General features: G+C 46.4%; 1 protein-coding gene across 3 annotated transcripts in view; it reads right to left on the bottom strand.

Moving 5' to 3' along the window:
- Positions 1-149: 149 nt before the first annotated feature.
- The window catches only part of LOC120032501 (E3 ubiquitin-protein ligase SMURF2-like), a 66732-nt gene continuing 39663 nt past the window's right edge, over positions 150-27218 (bottom strand). The window contains exons 7-20 of one of the 3 annotated variants that reach the window (XM_038978609.1): positions 26723-26806; positions 25494-25711; positions 22752-22836; positions 20775-20933; positions 20381-20479; positions 13762-13978; positions 10238-10341; positions 9785-9899; positions 9235-9413; positions 7490-7627; positions 6321-6441; positions 5859-6060; positions 3211-3286; positions 150-2811 (exon numbers count right to left, since the gene is read on the bottom strand). In XM_038978609.1, the coding sequence (XP_038834537.1) occupies positions 2712-2811; positions 3211-3286; positions 5859-6060; positions 6321-6441; positions 7490-7627; positions 9235-9413; positions 9785-9899; positions 10238-10341; positions 13762-13978; positions 20381-20479; positions 20775-20933; positions 22752-22836; positions 25494-25711; positions 26723-26806 (1897 nt within the window). In that variant the 3' untranslated portion in view covers positions 150-2711. The remainder of the gene's footprint in view (positions 2812-3210; positions 3287-5858; positions 6061-6320; positions 6442-7489; positions 7628-9234; positions 9414-9784; positions 9900-10237; positions 10342-13761; positions 13979-20380; positions 20480-20774; positions 20934-22751; positions 22837-25493; positions 25712-26722; positions 26807-27218) is intronic. The other 2 variants (XM_038978612.1, XM_038978610.1) reach the window with 2 other exon arrangements.

Here is a 27218-nt window from a genome sequence, read left to right on the forward strand (position 1 = left end):
AGGATGGATTTTGAGCAGGATTTTGAAATTGAGAGCCTACATGGTAAATAATTGGCCCTCATTTTGTGTGCAACTTAAATGAAATGTCTTACCAATTCCCTTCATTTTATGAGACCTAGGAAAGAAGAAACATAACACTTTATTCTATGAAACATTATGCTGTGAGTTCCAAACAGCATAGAGTTTATTGCTTGTTTTCTGCAAGGGTACAAGAGGTTTATAATTTCCGCTTTTATTTTTCTTATTTACAGTGTCAGTTGAAGCTCACAGAGCAGCTGATGTGAAAAAACTATGAACACACTGTAATAAATACAAAATAGACTGAAAAATGAGAAATAAAAACATGTTAAAATTTCAGACAAAAGTTTAGCAAAAAGAAAACTAATTTACACAATACTTACATACACACAGAATAAAGGAAAGTGGGTTTTACACCATGTGAGAAATTGCACCGGTCGGCGACTAAATGTCGCAGGGCTCGGCTGGCAAAGCATGCTACAAGCAACAGTCCATATTGTCTGATCTATTATCTAGAAACAACTCCACCTCATCCAATACCATCTCATAAGACTGAGTGAAAGTCAATTCTGTTAGATGTAGATAGCAGGAAACAGTACTGTGTGCGTGCACTGGACATGAGCTCTGTGCATATCTACACGCGTAAATATCTACATAAAAAAATCAGTCCATTAACTATTTTGTAAATAGATGGAAGTTGCTGATTATAACAGCAACACAAGTCTGCGTGTGCAAAAAAAAATCTTGTTTTTTTTAATGCATTTTATTCATTTTCTGTCTAATTAAAAGGTTGCTTGTGATCCACCACATGAACAATATCTTATACTGTACAAAAGCACAATTTCAGGATACTTGATAATTGTCTATCTGAAGAGAATCTGCTTTACCTTTGATCACACTGGATTGGGTCTATTTTATATGTACGCAGGTGAATACAGTCCATGGTCATAGTCCACGTCCATTGCTATTAAACAGGCAGTATAAAAAAAAAAACATTTAACAGAATTTTTAGCATGTCAACACACATTTTGCTCAGAAGGGACAAAATAGCAAATAAATATTGTTAAAAAAAAGTCCATTCATGCAAGGGTTGTGGTAGAGGCTCTATTAGGGTCATGTCTAGATGGGATACAGCATGTCAAAAGGTGATTTTTCCATGCATTTTAGCTAACCTTGACCTTTTTCTCATAACCTGCTAGGTTCATTTTCCTCAACCTTCTACGAAATGTCCATTTTGACAAAAGCTGTATCCCTTCTAGACAAAAAACCTCTAGCAGGGAGAACGCTCTCTGGGCCCAACCTCAGTCTCTTAGTGGCCAAAAGGTTAAAGGTTATGCACTCAGCTCGCATTCAAGGAGAGGGTCACGGGTTTGACCTGACAACGGCTTCCATAACCAGAAGATAATCTCCCCTTTCACAAGTCAGCCTCACAAAGAAAGATGACTTCACCTGAGAATACAGAGGTCTGTGATAACACCAACATGCTAGCATGTACATGAATAGAAAGAGGAACAAGCCATATACAAAATAGGTATGTTTTTGTACATATATATACACTCAAAATTACAGGTAGATATACTTTCTTATCTGTATATTTCCATTGAATGCAGTATGGTTGGAATAAAACGTGGTATATTCATTTGAACTTAATATGAAGAAAGCACGTACTTTGTCGCCATTCAGTTTGTAAAGTGCTCTAGAGTGGCAACGGGAAAAAACATCCTGCCATCTTAGGTTGGATGTCACTTTTGAAAACCCCGACATCGTCCTTGAATTGCCTTCAACTAGCCTGGTCCCTGGGACAGAGTTCCACTCACCAGACAACGACCCACTGAGTGTTAGATAAGGAATTTCTATGGTGTGATTTAAAGGTACAGTGTGATATGATGATGTTTAGCGTTAAGTTCAACTCAGACTTTGTAGCTGGATGGGGTTAGGTGTTCAGGTTAGCATGTCTATTAGCTTTTGATGTCAAGAGGTGGCAGGAAGTTAGCTGTGAGGCTGTATTGGTCATCAGTAAGACCTAGTTTCTGCTGGTTAACTCATGGTCAGGAAACCCAACCTCCCTGGCCCTAGTCATCTACTCAGCGTGGACCTTCATATTTCTCTCTCCCAGACCAAAGCCAACATAACTTCTCTAAAATACTCTCATTGCAGTCTGGACCTTGGTATTCGATCGCACCAGACGACCCACAACAACAACAAAAAAAATGTGCTTTCACGGAACGCATATACTAGGGACCAGAGTTTTCTTCGGTCAGGTAAAACTCCCGGTCCAACACAAAACTGGTTGTTCTGTGGATTTCACCATTAGAATTACATACAAGCTATTACAAGAAGAAAACTTAAAAAACGAAATAAAAGCTGGCATTCTCACAGGGTTTCAAGGTAAGTAATCGTCACTCCTCTGTAGCAGCTGAAAAAGGAAGTGATATTTCTAAAAAAGAACGCAGTGAGAGAAGAGTTCCCGTGTGGTCTGCATCTCAGTCTGTCCTTCTGCAGTCTGTCTCCATATTGTCCTGGGGAACTGGGCAGCAGAAAGGGGTGTGGTCACAATCCTCATGGGCGTGCCTGAATGTTGCAGGGTTCCCGTGGTGACAGCAGAGTCTATAGTCTTGCTGCGCTGACCGCACAAAATACACACACGCTGACATACACACACACACACACACACTTCCCCACTGATGTGTCACTCATTCCACCGCAAAGCCACACGTCTCCTCGATGGCTGTCAGCAGCTTGTCGTACAGCTTGTCATAGTGCTCGTAGGCGGGAACATCAATCCGGTTAAAGCTGGACAGAGAGGAAAGGGGGACAGAGGGGGAGAGAAAGAGTTTGGAAGAGAGAGGAGTACATTTTTAGTTTGAGTGGACAGTTTTGAAGCACCTTTATCTATCGATAAATGAATGACATTTTATTTTTAGTGTCAAATCGCCAGTTGGCAACCCAAACATTACAACAATTCTCTTTAAACTGTGTTACATACAAAACATTAATATTGGATTTGGACATGCATTTAAAACCGGTAAAACCATATTAGTTGGGAGATTGGACACCCTTTTCATGACTTGTAATTAAGAATATGTTGTTAATTGACTAACCTGTATAAAGGTTAAATGTATAGGGTAGCAGTCTTGTAGCAGTGTGTATCTGTGTGTCTAAGTAGAGCAGTGGTACTGTAACTGTACTCACCAGGTGTGGGCTTTGGGTAGATTGTTGGTGTTGGCATCGATCTGGTGGATGGTGAAGAGCCTGGGCCCCGCGGCACCTGGAGGGTCACACACACACAGAGAGAGAGAAAAAGAGAGTCATCATAAATTCTCAGGCTGTCCATCATTATATTTCTCTACACACAGAAGTCAGACAGTTCAGGACAGTTGACCAGTTGAACTCAGTTTAGAACGTGAACAAACATGGCTGCTGTTTTAACACAAGACTGGGTGTATATTTTCATACAGAAAGACAGCTGGGTTGGCCTCAGACACAGACAGACAGACAGACTGACAGAGACTCACAGGCAGGCACACACACACAGACAGACAAACAGAGACTCTCACACACGGGCACGCACGGCTTGAACAGAAAGATCAACTCTCAAACACGCACACTCCGAAACACACACAGCTGCACTCTGAGGTCTTCTGTTCCCCCAGGGCTTCCTGTCTGTCTGGATTTAACCAAACCCACTGAGGTCGGCCACGACTCTGTCATGAAGACTGGGTCAATCCCGGCAGTCTGAGACTCGCACAGTGTTTTCCACTAGTGTTGGCTATATAGCCAGTTACAAACTCACTTTCAGCCAGGTACTTTTTCCACTTCAATTAATTAAGCAACTTATTTTTTTTACAAGTCAGAAAATATATTAAAAACATTCCAGCGATCTATTGATAGGACAAGCGCCTGTCAGTCACAAAGTGAGCGATGACAAGGAAGCCCTGCTCCTTTGATAATCTGCTGTCTGTCCCGCCTCCCGGTACCTGGGTGTGTGTGTGTTGTGTACGCTGTGGTTACAGTCAAATTTCTTTACACAGTGGGAGAGAGCCTGATGCGCTTTCATTGTCTACGAGTCAATTTGCACGTCCCGTATAAAATCTGGTAACGATGAGTCAAAATCCACAGCATATTGTTTCCTGGCACATTCATATTTTTTCTTTTGCGTGTTTCATATGCAGCCACGAAGTGCAAGAGCACAGCCGTTCATCTGGCGCCCTAATTTGCATACCGGTAGGCTTTTAGGTCGATAATCTGCAGATCAATTATGAAAACAATCGATGAAGAATCCTATTCACTGTAGGTACAATTGTTAGGGTAGTGGAGCGATAGCCTCACTCTACACCAAAATATGATAAAAGAAAACAGATTGAATTGTTTTAAAAGCTAACGATACTTACAGTGCCTTCATAAAGTATTCACACCCCTTGACTTTTGACAGATTTTGTTGGGTTACAGCCTGCATTTAAAATGGATTAAAATTGAGATTTTGTGTAACTAGCCTACACACAACACCCCATAACGTCAGAGGAATTTTTGACTAATTAATAAAAAAATTAAAGCTGAAATGTCTTGTGTCAGTAAGTATTCAACCCCTTTGTTATGGCAAGTGTAAATAAGTTCAGGAGTAGAAATGTGCTTAACAAGTCACATAATAAGTTACATGGACTCACTCTGTATAATAAAGAGAGTGATTAACATGATGTTTGAATAACTACCTCATCTCTGTACCCCACACATACAATTATCCGTAAGGTCCCTCAGTCGAACAGTGAATTTCAAACACAGATTCAACCACAAAGACCAGGGAGGTCTTGCAAAAGAAGGGCACCTATTGGTAGATGGTAGCATGGTGAAGTTATTAATTACACTTTGGATGGTGTATCAATAGACCCAGTCACTACAAAGACACAGGCGTCCTTCCTAACTCAGTTGCCGGAGAGGAAGGAAACCGCTCAGGGATTTCACCTAATTGACAGAGTGAAAAGAAGGAAGCCTGTACAGAATAAAAATATTCCAAAACATGCATCCTGTTTGCAACGAGGCACTAAAGTAATACTGCAACAAAAAAAAGTGGCAAAGAAATTAACTTTATGTCCTGATTACAAAGTGTTATGTTTGGGGCAAATCCAACATCTCGGAGTACCACTTCATATTTTCAAGCGTGGCTGCATCATGTTATGTGTATGCTTGTCATCAGCAAGAACTAGGGAGTCCTTGCCGACGCACTGGCAAGATGCTAGAGGAAAACCTGGTTGTCTGCTTTCCACCAGACACTGGGAGATGAATTCACCTGTCAGCAGGACAATAACCTAAAACACATGGCCAAATCTACACTGGAGTTGCTTACCAAGAAGGCAATGAATGTTGCTGAGTGACCTAGTTACAGGTTTGACTTAAAAATCGGCTTTAAAATCTATGGCAAGACTTGAAAATGGCCGTCCAGCAATGATCAACTACCAACTCGATAGAGCTTGAATTTTTAAAATAATGTGCAAATATTGTACAATCCAGCTGTGCAAAGTTCTTAAAGATTTACCCAGAAAGACTCACTTCTGTAATTGCTGCCAAAGGTGCCTCTACAAAGTAGACTGCGTGAATACTTATGTAAATGAGCTATTTCATTTTCCATAACTTAGCAAACATTTCCAAAAACATATTTTCACTTAGTCATTATGAGGTGTAGATGGGTGAGAAAAAAAATATTTTAATACATTTTTGAATTCAGGCTGTAACAACAAAATGCGGAAGAAGTCAAGGGGCATGAATACTTTCTGAAGGTACTGTAAACACATCACCCATTCTCCATTCCCCCCCCCCCCCCCCCCCCCCCCCGCGCACACTTTTACCTTGTAAAGCCTTGAATCCCTGCAGTGGGACTCTAGATGACCCGGTAACAAACTGCAGCAGTCTGGCCCTCCTCTCCTCGTCGTAGGACTCCACGGCCTTCCAGAACCACTTGACCACGTTGCTGTCCGTGGTGCAGTGCTTCAGACGTGTGTTGCTCTTCCAGTCTGCTATGTCGATCTTCCCCAGGCCACAAACTATCAACTGGGGTAGGGAGGAGAGGGGAGAACATAGCTGATTAGATGGTTTGAAGGGGTGTATATTCGTGGGAAAAAGTACGATAGCTGTCACCTTTCATTTCATTTAAAAAGTATATCCCAAGGTCTCAGATTCATCTTGGAACCCCCCCCCCCCCCTATTCAGGATACCCACACAAAGATGTATGCTCTTGAGAAATGATGTCATGTTTCCAGTAAGTTAATCATTTCTTTCCTAAACCATGTTATATGCAACTGTCTACATACCTCTAGTTCCTTCTCGTCAAAGGACTTGAGCAGGTGCTGGGGGATGACCTCGTTGAAGCCCTTCTGCAGGGCCAGGAACTGAGCCTCGATGCCGTGGAGGAAACGCCAGTTCACATACAGCCTATAAAGAGAGAAGTCAACATAACATTGCAACATGTCAAACCCCCACAGCAGTTCAACCAAAACCAGGACTGATGGATAAGTATTTTTGGTGTGCTGGTAATCTTGGAAAGACAGAACCAAATTCAGATTTGGTTCTGGAGGGGAGGGTTGAGATTTGGCTCAGTGCGAGGGGCGTAGTCCTTTGAAACCCTTGGCCATCTATGAGCCAATCGAATCCCTCCCCTTCTGAAATTCGAAAGACGCCAGGTAACAACCATCTCCTCTTAATCGTGATTCGGCCAAATAAGTGACGCAAAAACCAGCGCAACAGAGGAATTATTCCTCTTCACCCTCATAGCCCCTATGTTCCAGATGGGGGTTACGGTTACGGATGGGGGAGAGACTACTGCGCTGCCAACTTGCTGGCATGCAGCTGCTGTCTTGGTCGGAAAAGGTCTCTCTTGAAAAATAGATTGTATCACAATGAGACCAACCTGGATACATAAAGGTTCAATCAAATCAAATAATAAATGAACCCCATTTGTTGTAAGAGGAACAATGTCACTCCATCACAAGGTATATTTCAGGTGTATACTTGAGACGTGAGGGGTGATGACGGTTGCTGTGTGTGTGTGTGTATCGCGCCGGCTGTGTGTGTGTGTGTGTGTGTATCGCGCCGGCTGTGTGTGTGTGTGTCGCGTCGGCTGTGTGTGTGTGTATCGCGTCGGCTGTGTGTGTGTGTATCGCGTCGGCTGTGTGTGTGTGTATCGCGTCGGCTGTGTGTGTGTGTATCGCGTCGGCTGTGTGTGTGTATCGCGTCGGCTGTGTGTGTGTGTGTATCGCGTCGGCTGTGTGTGTGTGTGTATCGCGTCGGCTGTGTGTGTGTGTATCGTGTCGGCTGTGTGTATCAAATCAAATGTATTTATATAGCCCTTCTTACATCAGCTGATATCTCAAAGTGCTGTACAGAAACATGTCGGCTGTGTGTATCGTGTCGGCTGTGTGTATCGTGTCGGCTGTGTGTACGCGCGTGCGTGGGACCCAGGCGGCGGCCTCCTCCTCCGTACCTGACATACTCCTTCTTGGTGTCCTCGGAGACAGAGACAGTCTTGCCGTTGGGCTTCAGTTCGTGCTGGATGATCTCGCCGTAGGCATTGTGCTCCACACAGAACGTATGGTCCAGCACCCCCGTGATGTCATTGTCCCTGGAGGGGAGAAGACGGAAATGTTAGTCGTCGGACATGTTAGCCTGTCTTGTCAACAGAGGGCGCTAGTCTTGATGGGAGAGGAACTGGTTCATGGTGGTGTTTTAGTGGCATTTCATGGATACAAAACAACCAACATGTCAGCTCAAGGTTGTCAGCTCACGGCCACACGTGCAAACTCAAACATTACACATGCTATCCTGTGTGTATGAATATGTATGGCTGTGCTTGTACAGTATGTCTCCGGGGGTTCACGTAAGTTCAATTGTGTCTGTGTGCAAATGTCTGTATATGTATGCATCTGTGTGTGTGTGTGTGTGTGTGTATGTAGATGTCTGCCTCAACGCTGTGTGTGTGTCCAGGTCTATACACTATATATGCAAAAGTATGAGGACACCCCTTCAAATTAGTGGATTCAGCTATTTCAGCCACATCCGTTGCTGACAGGTGTATAAAATGGAGCACACAGCCGTGCAATCTCCATAGGCCCACATTGGCAGTAGAATGGCCTTACTGAAGAGCTCAGTGACTTTCAACGTGGCACTGTCATAGGATGCCACATTTCCAACGGGTCAGTTTGTCAAATTTCTGCCCTGCTAGAGCTGCCCTGGTCAACTGTAAGTGCTGTTATATGGAAGTTGAAACGTCTAGGAGCAACAAGCTCACAGAACGGGACCACCGAGTGCTGAAGCACACAGAGCGTAAAAACTGTCACTCACAACCGAGTTCCAAACTACCTCTGGAAGCAATGTCAGCACAAGAACTGTTCGCTGGGAGCTTCACGAAATGGGTTTCCACAGCCGAGCAGCCGCACACAAGCCTTAGATCACCATGCACAATGCCAAGAGTCGGCTGGAGTGGTGTAAAGCTCGCCACCATTGAACTCTGGAGCAGCCTTTATTGGGCCTATATGAATTCTAGTTAGTTTTGAAGCACATGCATTTGTTTATTATAAAAGCTAAAATGTGATACGAATCCCAGTCATTTGTGGAATATTAGGTTTTTACAGTGTAAAAAGCACCGTTTCCTACTGAGATGCATTACATTGAAAATTGTACACTGTGTCTTTAAGAATGTCAGTGACGTTCTGGAGTGACAGCATGCAAATCAGTCATTCATTCATTGCTATGATCGTTGATCTCCTGAAGAAGATATCCCTTTTCCATTCTTTCTGTGCCGCCAAATGTTTGCATATACTGGTAAAGTTACCAGGTCGTTAGCTAGCTACGGTGTTAACAGCACGCGAGCCGTTTTAGAACGGCCCACGGTTTATGAATGTAAAATGCGTCCCGTCACTGGAGAAGCTTCCAGCTGCAGCGCCAACGCGCAATAGAGGGAAAAAACATTGCGCAGGTAATACGGGTTACAACTTTTGAACAGTTTGCGCTAGAGTCAAAAAACAGTATTTTCTCTAGGCCACTCGGAAACAACGGTACAGTGAAGCCTAATCATTACAACAATTATTATCTGGCATTTTTCCCCCTAGGTGCACTGGTGCTCCCAGATTGCAATTTCCAAGTCGCACAGCAAAATATTTAGGAGCATATGCGACCAAAACGCGTCAGAGCCCCTGGACGTGTCTGCTTGCGTCGGTGTCTCCTACTCACAGGATCCAGACCAGGCTGTTGTGGAGGTCCGGGTCCACTGACTCCATGTCGTCCAGGGTGATGGGTTTCCCCAGCAGCTGTTTGTAGAAGGGCAGGGTGAAGCCCCCGTCTATGTAGTGGCCGTGGAACACCGCCATGCCCATGATACGGCCCACAAAGTGGAAGTAGGACAGGTGCTCCTGGAGGAAAAGAAGGGAGACATGAGTTTTGAGGTTGGCCATCGATGCTTATTTGTGGTATTGACATGTGCGAGTGTGGTCACTATTGGGTTGTAGAGAAAAGCGTGATATAAAATGTAGCTTATCGTCATTATTATACCGAGGTCCCTCCCCTCTGACTTTCTCATCCAATGGGCTTAAGAAGGTGGAGAGAGGACACGAGGAATCAAGAAAATGTCATTGAGATTCTACCCGTGTCTACTCCACCTCCTTCAGTCTACAAGAACCTCCCTCTCTTAGGAATTCAGTTTGTGGCTCGTTCTCCTTCCTCCTCTCTGTTATTATGTGTCTCTCTCTATGTATCCATTGATTCCTCTAGTCCTCCCTCTCACCGGGTTGACGGCGCTGTCTGGGTTGATCTGCAGGGTGTAGATGTCGTCTCTGGAGTACTGGAACAGGCCGTAGTAGGGGTTCAACATCTCATGGGACAGCAGGTACAGCCACTCCCTGTACGACAGACAGACATCTTGTTAGTCACGTGACACCGGCATAATAAAAACACCATTATTTTGGGTTGCATGTTGGCCACATGCCCCCAAAAATATTCTGTTTGATGTATCAAGCTTTTTGAATGTGAATTTCCACAGAGGTTGTTTCTTTCTGGACTACAGCCCTATGAGCAAAAGATGTTGAAAAGACGTTAAATATTTTTGAAAAGGCATCTTTTTGGTTGAAAAGACGTTGAAGACCATAGATTGACTGATTAAAACAATTTTGCTCACTGGGTTGACCTCATGGTATTATTAAACAGTGTTTCAGCCTGGAGGTGTGGATGACTGAAGTACCTGGCCACTCCTCCGTAATCCAGGCCCTCCTCTCCTCTGAACTTGACCATCAGTCTCTTCCACAGGTCCTTGGGACGCATCTTCATCACCTGGCGGTACGACTCCTGCAACACAACAAACGAGCGCATGGGTCTGTTAACCTTGGGTGTATTCACTAGGAACCAAACGGAACCAAACAGGGAGGAACCTACCCGAATTGGTCCAATAGAAATTCATTTTTGCCGCAAACCTTTTTGCCAGGATTTGCACTTAGGAATACACCCCTAATCTTAAAATGTGCCAACCTGCAGGCCATTCAACTTGACCCTCAATCATGCTGTTTCTGTTCTAAACAGCGCTTGTTTTACGCAGCAGTAAGAGCAACAGTGGATTACAATGTTCCGGATCCGAATTCCACAAATGATCATGTCAAGTAAAGTCTGTTCTTTTTTTATATATATATATATCTTTTTGAAGTGGGGCAGAGAGTACAACAGTATGCGGTCAACAATTTACCATTGTCATAATACTCCCTCAGATTAGTCAATTCACCATCCAGAATGGTTTGACAGCGCTGTACACCTCTCCTCTTTCTCTCTCTCTCCTGGTAGACTAGGCCCTAGTGGTGCCTGGGAGAAACCAGCAGGAATGCACCAACACCATGACATATCTGCCTGGGAAAGCGAGTGAGTGCATGTGTGAGTGGGCTTTACGTGCACTAGCTCCGTTTACATTACGTAAGGGCTTTCTCTCTCCCCCCCCCCTCGCTCTCTCTCACTCCCTCTCCTCTATCAGGGTCCAGAGTAACTCAGGAGGGCTGCCATCAAAAACAAACCTCCTGCCACCACAGCACAGAGCTGTGAGGAGTGTTGCAACTGTGAACGCAGCAAAGCACAGGAAGCAGGCTCGAGGAGAAGCAGGAGTGTGAAGCGAGGGTTATTAGTTAGGAAATTACAGTGCACTGGTCAGTGGCAAACAATGCCACCAGTCCCTGTTGAAATTGCAGGCAGGGCGCGCCACACACACACGGGTGCATGCTCGCTTTGCTTTCTTGCACATCGTGTCCCCGTGGCTGTTACGTCCCGAGGATGAAGTCATCTTTTTATTTCATTGCTCAAATTGTACCGGCGAAAGATGTCCGTCCCCAAAACTTGCCACTAGGTCCTTCCTCCCTCTCCCTCCTTCCCCCCCACTTTTAACTGCTGAAATCATCCTGAAAGAATGCCTTGCCGTGGAAGAACAGATGATTGGAGGAGGCGAAAGAAAGAGGAAACTGGTGTTTGAAGGGGCCTTTTTCCTCTCTGGTTTTTACTGCGAATCGTAACGAATTTGGGGGTATTACTGCTCAGTTGTCGTAGGCCTTTTCTTGCAGACTGTAAATGGATGCAAAGCAACCTATAAATCGTATGGGTGTGCATGTTTGTAGACTTGAAACCGAGGGTGTTTCAGTGTTTTTATTTATTTATTCTTCCTTTCTTTTTTTTCTTCAGTATAAGCGCTTGTTTGGGTGTATGAGCATAAAGTGTACAGTCTTGGCCAAAAGTTTTGAGAATGACAAATATTAATTTTCAAAGTCTGCTGCCTCAGTGTCTTTAGATGGAATGCTGAAGTATAATTACAAGCATTTCATAAGTGTCAAAGGCTTTTATTTACAATTACATGAAGTTGATGCAAAGAGTCAATATTTGCAGTGTTGACCCTTTTTTTTCAAGACCTCTGCAATCCGCCCTGGCATGCTGTCAATTAACTTCTGGGCCACATCTTGACTGATGGCAGCCCATTCTTCCATAATCAATGCTTGGAGTTTGTCAGAATTTGTGGGTTTTTGTTTGTCAACCCGCCTCTTGAGGATTTACCACAAGTTCTCAATGGGATTAAGGTCTGGGGAGTTTCCTGTCCATGGACCCAAAATATAGATGTTTTGTTCTCCGAGCCACTTAGTTATCACTTTTGCCTTATGGCAAGGTGCTCCATCATGCTGTAAAAGGCATTGTTCGTCACCAAACTGTTCTTGGATGGTTGGGAGAAGTTGCTCTCGGAGGATGTGTTGGTACCATTCTTTATTCATGTCTGTGTTCTTAGGCAAAATTGTGAGTGAGCCCACTCCCTTGGCTGAGAAGCAACCCCACACATGAATGATCTCAGGATGCTTTACTGTTGGCATGACACAGGACTGATCGTAGCGCTCACCTAGTCTTCTCCGGACAAGCTTTTTTTCCGGATGCCCCAAACAATCGGAAAGGGGATTCATCAGAGAAAATGACTTTACCCCAGTCCTCAGCAGTCCAATCCCTGTACCTTTTGCAGAATATCAGTCTGTCCCTGATGTTTTTCCTGGAGAGAAGTGGCTACTTTGCTGCCCTTCTTGACACAAGGCCATCCTCCAAAAGTCTTCGCCTCACTGTGCGTGCAGATGCACTCACACCTGCCTGCTGCTATTCCCGAGCAAGCTCTGTACTGGTGGTGCCCCGATCCCGCAGCTGAATCAACTTTAGGAGACGGTCCTGGTGCTTGCTGGACTTTCTTGGGCACCCTGAAACCTTCTTCACAACAATTGAACCAGTCTCCTTGAAGTTCTTGATGATCCGATAAATGGTTGATTTAGGTGCAATCTTACTGGCAGCAATATCCTTGCCTGTGTAGCCCTTTTTGTGCAAAGCAATGATGACGGCACGTGTTTCCTTGCAGGTAACCATGATTGACAGAGGAAGAACAATGATTCCACCAAGCACTAACCCTCCTTTTGAAGCTTCCAGTCTGTTATTCGAACTCAATCAGCATGACAGAGTGATCTCCAGCCTTGTCCTCGTCAACACTCACACCTGTGTTTACGAGAGAATCACTGACATGATGTCAGCTGGTCCTTTTGTGGCAGGGCTGAAATGCAGTGGAAATGTTTTTTGGAAGATTCAGTTCATTTGCGTGGCAAAGAGGGACTTTGCAATTAATTGCAATTCATCTGATCACTATTAACATTCTGGAGTATATGCAAATTGCCATCATACAAACTGAGGCAGCAGACTTTGTGAAAATTAATATTTGTGTCATTCTCAAAACTTTTGGCCACGACTGTACTATTGCACGTGTCATTTTTACATGTATGCATTTGAGTGTGTACACGGTGTACAAAACATTAAGAGCACCTGCTCTTTCCATGACAAAGTCTGCCCATAGTCTGATCCCTTATTGATGGCACTTGTTAATTCCACTTCAATCAGGGTAGGGGTGGAGTCAGGTTAAAGAAGGATTTTTAAGCCTTGTAGACATGGATTGTGTATGTTCGACACCTTCTAGTGTCCATGCCCGACTAATTGAGGCTGTTCTGAGGGCAAAAGCAGGGGGGAGGTGCAACTCAATATTAGGAAGGTGTGTGCAGCCTACTTTAAAATGTATGCTTGATTTGTGGCGGATGAGTGGGTTACGCCTCTCAATGTAAAGCACTACCTATATACATGCAAATGCAATCCATTACGATCCAGTATAAAATGAAGCCGTCAATCACACACCTGGACAGGGTTTTCACACAGGGTCCCCCCTCAGTTTACCTCAAAGATCTCCTCGCGGCAGACCTCGATGCGACAGTGTCCTGCCTGGGGCTGCTGATTGGACAGCTCCTGCCGGAGGATCTTGAGCTTCTGGACCAGGTCCCTCTTGTACTTGGGCACGGTGAGGCACTCGGCCTCCTCGGGGAGCTGGGCCGGGGACAACGCCGGGACCTGCGGGGGGGGCTGCTGCTCCTTCAACTGGTTCGACTGACGACTACTGGGGAGGGAGACGAGCAGAAATGCTCAATGTTAAACAGTACAAGATTGCAATATGAACTCAAACAAGACAATTGTAACACATGGAATGAAATGATTAACACCATCTTTCTCTCTCTATTGAGTACGGTTCTGGCAATAGTGGACTGTTCCTTTAAATGGCAAGGCAGCTCGTTTTGAATTTGGATAGAGAGACAGAGCGAGGTGGTGTGGACTGTGGAGAATACGGGGTTAAACGTGTGTATGGGTGCTGAACCCCTTCAGGGAAACCTTGGGACTTCCGACAAGCCCTCTAAGCACTAACCTCTAACTGAAACTTCATAGAAACCCACCCCCCCCCACCCTCATCCTCCACTCTTTCTCCTCCCCAAATCTCAGAGTCAATCTCAGCTAGATCTTTGGCTAGACTGGGACTTCACTGGGCGTCAAGGTGGTATTACCACAGGGCCAAGAGAAAGAGAGAGAGAGAAAATAGAGGCACACAAAGGCAAGTGTTGTGAGGTGCTGGGTGCTGGCGCCTCTGGGCTCTCAGCTCGTTGTAGACAGAGGGAGTTGTGGTCTGTCTGTGCCTTCTGCCCTCCGCCACCACCTCCTCCTCTCCTTCCCTCTCATTTCGGTGCTGGCAGACTAATTAAACACGCAGCCTTCGCTTTGTAAGACACCTCCGTTTCCTCTTTAAAGCCTCAAAGTGCCTTCAAAGTGAAACTGGCGCCTTTCGTCGGTGCCCTCTGCCACCCTGCCCCTGGCTAACCGCGGCTGGGGCCACAGCTGCCCTGGCTCTGTACCCACGTCAATCTATGCCCGTATGGGATGGTTACACGCCTGGGTGGGCCTCGTAAAAGAGTTTCCAACAGGACGGTACAGAAGACAGAGGTCCTAATAAAAAGACCTACTGTCCAGTAGCAGTACAGTTGCAGCCAAACAAAGGTGGTTCACAGAGAGGAAGTTTTTTAACCCGGCGTCTGAGGGGAGGCCACAGAACATAGCCACCCAAACTCTCACACACACACACACATTCACCCTGTCACTCCCTCATTCTTCAGGGGTGGAAAAAAGAAAAAATGCGTGTTATATTTGGAGTTCTCCAAACTAAACGGGCCCAGTGTTCCGCCGGTCCGTATCCCTGTATAATCAAGTCAGCTGGTATTTATTTTATTGGCAGCGTCGAGGCCCTTCCATGTCAAAGTGAGGGTAAGGCTCGGCTCGCAGGGCTGAAAACCACTTTAGGAAGACACATACACGGAAAAAAGAGGCCCTTTAACAAAATGGAATGAGTTTCTCTTGGCTCGGGTTGGGAAGCCCTTGAACCATATAATAAAGCATAATTTGAGTGTTTTCGTTGAGGGCGCGCGGTGTAATTAAAACTACGTTTCAGGCATAGTTCGCCGTCTCGGGTTCCCGATTCGGAATGACCTCGGCATATTTCTAACTGTAAATATAGCAGTACAAGTGCGGCTCAGTCGAAAATCACTCTGGCGCGGAGACACACGAGGGGAAAGAGTCGAGGGTTCCTTTCTGTGACCAGCCTCGATGAAATACGACTATCCGGGTAGAAAGACAAACTTTCAAATTCAATCTAGGAGTATTATTGTTATTCCAAGGTAGAAGAATGAGGCGAGGCGAGAGCGAGCGTTGCCAGAACAGGATTCGCTGGACCGAAGCGGTCACAATCCTGTAGTTGGCACAGGTTTGGTACCCAAGGTCCCAGCGAATCAAAAGCTCCTTTATTGAGCTGGGCGTACTACCTCGCTATAACCTCCCTCTCCCTGGCCCTTTACACTTTGCGTGAACAGCGGGGAGAAGGCCCGCCAAGGGTCGTCCAAGCGGCGCTGTCGTGCTGACTACTACCCACAAAGGAGTGTGTGTTTGTGGCGCTGGAGCTCAACCCTTAAATCACCAATCATCTACCCAGGCTCCGGAAAGGAGGGGAGATGTTCCCATTGGCAGTGGATGGCCAAGTTCTCCCTAAGGGCAGACAAGGGAAGTATTGCACTATATAGGGAATAGGATGTCAGCCAATCACTACCCTAGCACCACAAAAGGTAGCTTTCACAAGCCTGGGGCTGCCTCCCTGTCTCACTCACACAGAGCCCCCATAGACACTGACAATAACACTCTGCTTACAGACAGGATGTTTACAGTATTTAGGCTACATAAAATGTGTCTATACGTCACAAAGACAAACAAAAAATGACAGACTAAAAATACATAAAGACCCATCCAAAGGCCTTGACAACACTCTGTTTACAGACACGACGTTTACAGAATCTAAGCGACAAAAAGGTGTTTATATGGCACACACCGCGATAACTTCAAATACATAAAGATCGCATCATAAAGACATTTTATTAATTCGCTCACCTTCATTTCACCAGGTAAGTTCGACGCCCCATTGCACACCAAATATAAAACGACTCGCTTGATAAATACAACGCAGACAGTGACGTAATGCTGCAGAAATAGATATGTGCACGTTTGGTCAGGAACATACATGTGAGAGACAGACGAACAGTGTGGCTGAGTGCAGACAACAGCAACGTGGATGTGTGAGACATGTTTAGCAGTCTGAAGGTCTTCTCCAGTCTGAGGCTGAACCAGCAACCAGTCAGTCAAATATAAACCGGTCGGTGCTGCGTTGACAAAACAGCAGGTAAATGCCACTCCACCCGATTATAGAAATAGCTTTTATTGTTTCTCTATTCTGTCGCTTATTTGTCTATCCCGCCGACCACCAAACCACTAGCAGTGGGCTAGTCTCATCTCACAGTCTCCTTAATTATCTGATTACAATTAATTAATCTCTCCATCTTTCTACTCTTCTCCGTTACTCTTCTTCATTTTTTCATCCGTTACTCTTTCATTTACTTCCTCTCCCTTTCCTCCACATCCAATCACACCCTACCTCTCACAAATCGCATCTCAATCTACCCCTTACTATTCTACTCCTCTCGCTCTCTCTCTCCACTACAGGATCCCTTCATTTCCTGGCCACTAGTCTAGGCAGGGTGGAGAGCACAGGAGCGAAAGAAAGAGGAGAGCGAGATGGAGAGAGCGAGTGAGAGAGAGCGAAGGAGAGAGAGAGAGCGAAGGAGAGAGAGAGCGAAGGAGAGAGCGAGCGAAGGAGAGAGCGAGCGAAGGAGAGAGCGAGAGAGGTGAGAGAAGGAGAGAAAGAGGAGAGAAAAAGGAGAGCGAGAGAGAAGGAGAGCGAGAAGAGAGGAACCTCATTGCAGAACAGTAGTCTGCACTTTGGCGCATAACTCTCACATTCCTCTCCTTCCACATCCTCCTTTCTCTCTCGCATTCTCCAAATCTCTCTCTCGCTCTGGTATACAAATACGCATTCAACTCCTACCCTCCCAACTTATTTTCAACCCTGTAAAGTGTGACAACTTAGCGATAGTGACAACTTCCTATGTTAAACACCAATAAGTGGTCAGGCTACCTTTGCCTTACATGGAATCAAACAAGAACTCGAAACCTCAATCAAAAACCAAAGCACCACTAACTAGGGGCTCCGTACCGTTCAGTTTTTCTAGGGGGGGGGGGCTTCACACACACTGCAACACAGCATACTGTCACCATACTGTCACCACACTGTCTCTAACAGCGAGGTAACGCTTGTCGTGAGGCCATCATCATCAGCATGTCCTCTCTGACAAACTTAAATGGAACTTAAAAGGACTTAAAGGGAATCCCGGCGAAAAACATTTATCAAGCGTGTTGTGGGCCACGGAGGTTGTTGGGTGAAATATTCTGAAATCCCGGGGCTGATCGAAGACAGATGTGCTGCTGATGGCAGGCCAAGCCTGGCTGCAGCACCGCTAGGCTAGCTAGCTAATATGTTTTCCAGCAGCTTAGCGCAGAGCGTTCTGGGATGGGCCAGTAGGGGTGTTACTGGAGCCAGGGGAGCCCTCAATATTTGGAGGGGGTGACACACACACACAGTGATGACCCTCCCACTCTGTCTGCCAAATTCTTTCTCTTTGCTCGTTTTCCTTCATAGGATGTTGGTGGGCGGAGCCGGGAGGGTCGTCAGCGAAATGGGACACACCTGTGCCCGGGTGTGTCCCGGGATAAATACACCTCTTCCCCCCCATTCACGGAGGAGACTCTCTCCATGCAGACACACTGTTGGATTTTGGTTGTGGCATTTTTGTGGCCGTTTTGGTTGTTTGCTTTGGCACCTTTCAACACCCCTCATTATCACATCTATGCACGCAACCACTCACTTACACTACTGACTACGTACACCATTGTTAATTGTATATAGGTTACTTCAGTTATTAAATATATTTTTGTTATTCCTTGATCTCTACGTTGTCTCCCTTTTGGATACGGGCTTCGAGTCGATTTGTGACAACACTTACAGACACGTAAACATGCATACACAGACACACTCAATTCATAAACAGGGTTCATACACACTTTGTCCTCCCTCCCGGTCCAAGATAGCTCACTCTCTTCCCCAGACAGTGCTAACGTCTCCATCAGACACACCCTTCTATCAGCTGCATCTGGTCTCACTTTGCCTGTTTACTTGCCTGTTGTCAGTCAGTACGGACTGTTTATAGTTCCGGCTGAGAACCAGTCAGCAATCAAACAAGATGTCCGTGTTCTGCTAAGTGCCTTTAATACCCAATAAAACACGATTGTGCGAGCGCCAACAAAGCCATAAAATAAAGAAAATGTTGCCTTCATGTGTGCTGACTGAGGGGGGTGGAAGAAATGTTGCCTTCATAGAAGTGTGCTGACTGAGGGGGGTGGAAGAAATGTTGCCTTCATAGAAGTGTGCTGACTGAGGGGGGTGGAAGAAATGTTGCCTTCATAGAAGTGTGCTGACTGAGGGGGGTGGAAGAAATGTTGCCTTCATAGAAGTGTGCTGACTGAGGGGGGTGGAAGAAATGTTGCCTTCATAGAAGTGTGCTGACTGAGGGGGGTGGAAGAAATGTTGCCACATTGCAGCCTTGTTTAAATGGAGTCTGGGGGTTAAATTCCAGGGAGAGAGACGATTGGCTCCTGACTAACTGCCATGTAAGGAGAATAGTAACACACACCTGTGCTCAGCACACAGGTGCTCAACACCCTACTCGAATCTACTTACACAGCTATATAGACAGCTCTAAAGCACTAGAATGCGATAGGGTAGTGACTAGTGGCGTAACACACTTCGAGGTACAACAAAGGCCTATACATAGACAACTAAATAAGACACTATTGGATCTGACTGCGGCCACCAAGTGTATATTATGCAAGTCAACAGTGTGTGGGAGTTTATTGCTTTGGTTTGTATTGCTTTACTTTTCCCTCGTCTGTGAAGAAAAACCACATTTCAAGTGTCCAAAAGCAGCTTCTTTCAGAGCGCTGCAAATCTTGCCCTCAAAAGGGAATAAGACAGTGTTGTGCATCAGCGTAAACTCACTAAGCTAGCTCCACTACCGGGGGGGCCATTTTGACACATACGGATACTATTCGTGCCGAATGATCAGATGTTGATTTCACAAACACGCGTCTCGTGCCAGGCCCTGTTATTGCAAGGTTTCAACCGAGAATTCATATAAAAAATACGTTTTCTTATTAAAGAAAAAAAAATGACACATTCCTGGTGTAAGACAATATTTTTTTTTACCTCGTTCCCTGGGTTTAGCTACTGCCCTTCACCTGCTCCCGCCGTGTCCACCTTACTGTGTGCAAAGCAGCGTAGGTAATAGCGCGCGGTAACTGGACTGTTCCACTGTGGCGCACGGTACACGGCTGGTGTTTGAACAGCTGCTCGGGGGGGCGGCATGCACGCGCCATACACACCTGCTGGCTTACTGCAGAGAGAGGTCTAGCCTAGAAGCATCTGATCCACATTACAGTGTCTCCTCAGTAGTGGGACAGCTCCAGCCCTAACCCCAGATCTAGCCCAGAGGCCTTTCAAGGCATGCCACTACCTGAGGTTCAGCTGAGGCAGCTCGCTGACAGACTGCCAGGAGTGTGTGTTCATGTTTAGTGAACCTGAATGGCATACGTGAAAATCAACAGTGGCGAAGCTACACACACAGACGTGTTAATTAATTAGAACAATAATAACAATATTATAAGGCTAATCGATCTCACTACGACAGGGAGGGAGATGTCGCTAAAACATTTTTGTTGAGCCGAAATGCTTCAGAGTCAACAGACATTCAATTACAGCTCTAAAATAAATCAAGGATAGGGTCACACGTTGTCAGCTTACGCTGCTGTTGTGATGTGTGTTTGTCAGCGCTTGTGTGTATGGTGAAAGGTTGCCGAGTTCGCACACACACACTTGTGAGGTTGAGTGGTGTGTGTCAGTATTGTTGTTTGTCACCCCCTGAAGAGTGGTGTGTGTGTGTGTGTGTGTGTGTGTGTGTGTGTGTGTGTGTGTGTGTAGGGTTACCTGAGGTTAGTGTTCTGGCTCTGGCTCTCCATGGCCACGCGGGAACCGTTTGGACTAGGACCGTTTGGACCAGGGCTGTTTGGACCAGGGCCGTTTGGACTAGGGAGGAAAAGAGGGTGAGAGCGAGAGAGAGAGAGCAACAAACCAACAGTGATATAAAATAGGACATAAAGATCTGACGCCATCACACAGCAGATGGATTCACTAGCAGCAGGTAGAATGCTTCCTCTGCATTTTTGCTACCATGATATTTTACTGTGATCTAGAAAATAAGCAAACCCAGTGTTTTCAGCTACAAAAAGGCATGACCTTTGAGTAGACCACTAGATTAAAAGTAAAGAGCCCAGCTCGGGTCAAAGGTCACAGCCTGAACGGTGACAGCGTTTGCACTCACTTGAGGACCAGGTGGAGGTTGGCGGAGAGGCGCGGGTCGGTGAACTGCGTGGTTCGGTTGTTGTGGTCCACAAAGTAGACGCGCCCCGTTGCCGTGTTGCGGATCTCCCAGCCCGGCGGCAGAGGACCCAGCTCCTCACAGTTGACGTTGCTCAGATCCCTAGGCAGGAAAATAGGACCACAGGAGTCCGTGAAAACAACTAAACCATAACCACGTAAACCCATCGCTCACTCAACCTAGGGTGCTAAAACAACAAGTGTATAACACAATGAGTATAACACTACAGTATTTACCACTATTATCATCATTATACTTGATTGAATATTAATCTAGGTTAATGAGAGTATATGATCTTTTATAGTGTAAGAACCAGGCTATTATTGTACGACATGTAAACACAGTCACTACTGTTAAGACGTCTTTATTCTACCAGTTAGGTAGGATTATTGAGTGCAAATTGTCTTTATAAGTATACAACAATCTTTTCTCCAAGTATAAAAAGGACACCCCAGAGGCGTGCCTAAATTCAACTCGGCAGAGTCGGATCGATCGCAAAACATCTGAGAAAACACTTTGAATAAATTCCCAAAAATTCCCTATCGGTCTCTACTCCCCCATGAGCCTAACATTCTTTTCTGTTGAAACCTAAAACCCTGAAGTGGGATGTTTAACTGTCCACTAAGGACTCATCGTTAAAGCAGTCTGCACATGCCTGGCTAAGCTGTTTCATGACATAATGGGTGTTCGTAACTCGTTCTGGGCCAAATGACCATGATTCAAGGTTGAATCTTAAGGACATTGAATCTCTGAAGATCAAGATATGTTCATTATTTGGGATAAATCGATGTGTGTGTGTGTGTGTGTTAGCGTATCACTGAACAAGAAGTACTCAGTGGAGTGTTCGATTGAACCTTTTGGGAAACAGTTAAGGAAGGTGAGGAAAGGTCAGGGCACACAACCAGGGTTGTGTTCATTAGGCATCAGAAGAAAAACGGACTGAAATAGGTAGGTCTACCTGGATTTAAGAGACATTTTCAAACGTTTTCCAATGCATGCCTTAATGAACACGACCCAGAAGACAGACCAAAAAAAGGCTAACAGCGAAAGGTCAACTGTCAAAGTTTCTAGTCTGTGTGAAGGAGAGAGAGAGAGAGAGGGAGTGACAGATTGTTATTGTTATATGTATGGTTATTTTGACCCTTCATTATTGTTATCACTGTTGTCCCGTTGACACTATAGATTATTATTATTTTAATTATGTCAATATTGTATATCTCCAAAGTAAGCTTTGGCAAATGTACATTGTTACAAGTCAATAAAGAAAATTGAATTGAGAGAGAGGCAGAGAGACAGACGGTGAGACAGGCAGAGAGACAGACGGGGAGACAGGCAGAGAGACAGACGGGGAGACAGGCAGAGAGACAGACGGGGAGACAGGCAGAGAGACAGACGGGGAGACAGGCAGAGAGACAGACGGGGAGACAGGCAGAGAGACAGACGGGGAGACAGGCAGAGAGACAGACGGGGAGACAGGCAGAGAGACAGACGGGGAGACAGGCAGAGAGACAGACGGGGAGACAGGCAGAGACAGACGGGGAGACAGGCACGCAGACGGGGAGACAGGCACGCAGACGGGGAGACAGGCACCCAGACGGAGAGACAGGCACGCAGACGGAGAGACAGGCACCCAGACGGAGAGACAGGCAGAGGCAGAGAGACAGGCAGAGGCAGACAGAGAGACACACACACACACACACACAGACAGAGGCACAGAGACACAGGCAGAGACACACAGACAGGCAGAGACAGGCAGAAACACACAGACAGGCAGAAACACACAGACAGGCAGACACACAGACAGAGACACACAGACAGAGACACACAGACAGAGACACACAGACAGAGACACACAGACAGAGACACACAGACAGAGACACACAGACAGAGGCAAGTGGGTGTGTTCATAGCATTGTGTACCTGGGCACTCGGGGGTCGTGCCATGTGCTGACGCCCGTCTGGGTGTGGAGGAAGTACACCTGGCCCTGCTGCGTGGTTCTCTGCTCTGTGAGGGGACACAGAAAGACAACACCGTGAGAAACGCTGAGGGAATCTTAAAAAATGGCACACCCTTTTGTTCTTCAATTCTTTCAACTTAAAACGACACACAAATGAGTGTTTATGTTGTAAAAAATATGGACAGGACACAACCAGGTATGTGAACACTGACGGCGACAGGACACTAATGTAGGTGTAACCAGGTATGTGAACACTGACGGCGACAGGGCACCGGTGCGTGTGCCTAGTCCATGCACATGTAGTCCCTCATTCACCCCCATTAACCCTCATTTCCTTCTGACACCACACAACCACCCAGCTCTCTCACCTCTCACTCCCTCGGGTCTTGGGAGCCCCACACAACTGGTCAGAGTCAGAGACTGAGTCAAAGGAGAAAAACACACTCTGGCCTTAAGTGAGTCACCTCTGCCAACCTCGGCCAAGAACACTGGGCATTTTCAGGGGCATGGATCACCGCCATTCATCACCACCATTATCATTTCCTTCACAGACTCTCTGGTTCAGTTCTTCTACAGAGCTCAGTGTTGAGCCTTGAGTTTATGCAGCTCAACACAGAGGCCCAAGAGCTCTGCAGGAGATGTACACCGAGTGTACAAAACGTTCCATGACAGACAGACTGACCAGGTGAAAGCTCTGATCCCTTGACGTCACGTGTTAAATCCACTTCAAAACAGTGTAGATGAAGGGGAGGAGACGGGTTAAAGAAGGATTTTAAGCCTTCAGACATGGATTGTGTATATGTGCCATTCGGAGGGTGAATGGGCAAGACGAAAGATTGAAGTGCCTTTGAACGGAGTACGGCAGCAGGTGCCAGGCGCACCGGTTTGTGTCAAAGAACTGCAACGCAGCTGGGTCTTTCACGCTCAACAGTTTCCCGCGTGTTTCAAGAACGGTCCACCACCCAAAAGACATCCAGACAATTTGACACAACTGTGGGAAGCATTGGAGTCAACATGGACCAGCATTCTCTGTGGAACGCTTTCGACACCTTGTAGAGTCCATGCCGCGACGAATGTTTGGTATACTCAGTACATACTCATCATTTATGAACTTGCTAAGTTGCGTCGTATATAGAAATAGAGGATGGGGAACTTCCACAGAACAGGGAGATTGTGGTGGCCCGGCGCTGTGAACCAGTGTATTGCTGCAGCATATCAACAATGGTGCAATACACTCGACTGTTGACATCCAACGTGTCAATGTTTTTTTTCAATTGTATCTCGTCCTCAGGCCAACCGCTATCACATATACAGAGAGAGAATTGGCTGGCGGACCAGACTACAAGAAAATAAGCTATTAAATACATAAATTAACTGTGTGTTGGTCTCCGGCTGTAAAAGTCAAACTGGTCCAACACTGTGTGCACGGGGTGCTCGAAATAGCTGCACTCCGTAGCAACAGCCTAGCAACCACCAGCCTGTAGTACTTAAATCTTATTGCATAATGTATGTAATACGTTCCATCTGCATGTATAATGTATACTAGACTGAGGCTGTACAGAGGGAACAATAATCATATCTGACGCTTCGACAAGGGCAGACGTGGGGTTGACCAGAAACACACAAATGAAAACCAGTTCCCCTCGAATGCACCCTTTGCTGTCCTCCACATGAGGGAAATGTTCTCTCTCCCTTCACCTCAAGCGCTCTCCTCCTCTTGGGCTCACTCTCTCCTTCTCTCACCCCCCCCCCCCAACCTTCCTCTCTCCGTCTCTCCTTTGTGGGAATATCACTCGGCACTGCGAGAACACTTTGGAGCGCTGGGAAGTGTTGGCAAACATGGGGAAGTGAGGAGAAGAGGAGGGGTGAGGAGAGAAGAGGGGCCTTGAAAACACAGCCTGCGCTGATTGCAGCTGTTATAATGTGGTGCTGTGGGAAGAGGGAAGCTGGGAGAGGAAGGCGAGGGAGGGAGCTGAGAAAAATAAGGAGGGACAGAGGGATCTAGAGAGACATGGAGGGGTAAAGGCTGTGGTTGTAGTAGCAGGGAGATTGTTGTACTACCCTCTCAAAGGCTGATAACAAAGCCATGTTTACCCTGGTATTACCCTGCTACATGGACACTGCAAGGTCCATTCATTCCTTTCACTGATAATTACAGTGTGTGCGTTCATGTGTGCGTACGTGTGTGTGTGTGTGTGTGTGTGTGTGTGTGACTCTGTTGCTCTGAGTCAGGTCAGTTGAGGTGTGTTTATGTAAGCATGTGACTGTGCTTACAGAAGCCTTTGGCACATCATGCTGGCTGAGTGAGCGAGTGTCTCTCTCTCTCTCCTTGATAATGAGTAACTATACACATATTCCTTAGGTAGGTCAGGCAGAGGGTGTTGTGTGTCTAACTGCACCCCTGTCCTCTCCATATCCCTTGGGTAGGTCATGCGGCTTTGCAGGCTAGTGTGTGTGTGTGTGTGTGGGGTGCGGGTATGTTTCTGTAACCACATGACCTGACCACCATATCCCCCAGGTAGGTCAGGCAGTGTGAAAATGTGTGTGTATACATTAGTTATGTGACTGTGTGTGTGTGTGTGTGTGTGTGTGTGTGTGTGTGTGTGTGTGTGTGTGTGTGTGTGTGTGTGTGTGTGTGTGTGTTAGTGTATATGTTTGTATGCAGGTCTTTGTATGTCGGTTTTGTTGTTGTTGTGTGTCTCACCGTATCCCTCTGGCAGGTCTGGCGGGGTGTGGAGGTGGGTCCTGCTCATGTAGTTCCTGTGTCTCTGGGAGCGGACGCGTCTCTCCTGGACCCGCGGGTCACTGCCACTGCTGGGCAGCACACCGATGGCCGCTCCGTTGGGTGTCATGACCGGCGTGTTCTCATCCACCACGCAGCTGAGGGGCCGCCCGGAGGGGCTGGAGTACTCAGACGCCGGCCTGGAAAGGAAGGGGGAGGGACAAAGGTTGAGACAATATCTAAGAAAGTGTGCACATTTGACAGGGTATTGTTTGTGTGTGTGTGTGTGTGTGTGTGTGTGTGTGTGTGTGTGTGTGTGTAAACATGTGATGGCGTCGGACTGTGTTTGTCCCCCTGCCTGTGTGTATGTGTGTCTTAGTGGCAGCCTAGTCCATGAGAGTGGCAGGAAAGCAACTGATAAGATGACTGGTCAAAGGGAGGGAAAAAAAGGAGGAGACGAGAAAGAGCCCCCCCCCAATCCAGACCACTTTGTCTGGCCATCCAGGGCCACTGACGCCTTGGTTAACCCCCCCCCCCCCCCCCCCCCCCCCACCTTAACCCCTGCCTCACCCACCTCCTCTCCTCTTACCCAATCCCACAGCACACCCCTCCCCAGCCAGCTTAAAGAAAAATAGGAAGGCCAGCTCCAGAGGGGTAATTTATTTGTTTGCTTAATTCCCTAATCGGCTCCACTGATACGGGGGCCATGTAAGGAAGGCGACAGTTGTTCCAGGAGAAAGGTGGGCCAAGCCAAACCTGGCTGGCCCTATTTATGGGACTGAGCCTTTCAGGAAATTGATAGGAACTCACTCATTAGTCTGCCCGGTGACTGGTTTGTTTTCCTTTTACAATAGTGCATGGACGGCAAGGCACAATATACTACCAGACAAACTTGATTTGCAAGGGGAGGTTGTAGTTGTGGCATATAAGCAACCGTTTCCCCTTAGGACTTAGTTGGAGAGGTTGGGTGCCCTTTTAAAGGGCAACGTATGGAAGACATACTAATAAAACAGGCCAGAGGTGAAGAGGGAGGTTGATGATGTGTTGTATAAGAATGTCTGGACTGTTTATGTAAATTACAGATGATGGATCTGATCTTTGGTACTCAGTGTGTGAACAAACTGTCTGCTGGATGTTGGCAGCCCTCCAGGGTCAGTAGCTTCCGAGGGAGATTCTATCCGGCGCAAAGGTGTGTGTGTGTGAAGACGTACCGGGTGGGCCTCTCCCATTGCGTGGTGCGTGTGATGTGGTTAAGGTACTGGATCCGACCAGAGGCTGTTCTCCGCTCCTCCCAGCTGATACAGACGGACAGACACACACACAGGAAGACAGACACAGTGAGCAACAGACCAAGGAACAAGTATTTCCATATGCATTAATTGTTTTTTATCCAACCAGATTCAATATGCCCCTATTCCAACTAGATTCAGATCAACCTTCAAGCTAAACCTTATACAATAAAAAAACAACTCTCTCTACATAAGAAAACGATCTAATAGCTGATTTATGCTTGATCCGGCAATGCGGTCCGGAGGCTCCGTATGAAGGGTGTGACGCAATTGCAGAGCCTCCGGAGGCTTGCAGAATCCAAAATCGAGCCCCTCAAATTTTCTAACAACGCAGCGGGTTCCGTATAACTTTGACATGACTGGTTGATGGGTAGGTGGGGGCAGGATGTCCTGTATAAATACAAACCCACTTCCTTGA

Source organism: Salvelinus namaycush, chromosome 39 (assembly GCF_016432855.1).
Source record: "Salvelinus namaycush isolate Seneca chromosome 39, SaNama_1.0, whole genome shotgun sequence".
Classification (NCBI taxonomy): Eukaryota; Metazoa; Chordata; class Actinopteri; order Salmoniformes; family Salmonidae; genus Salvelinus; species Salvelinus namaycush.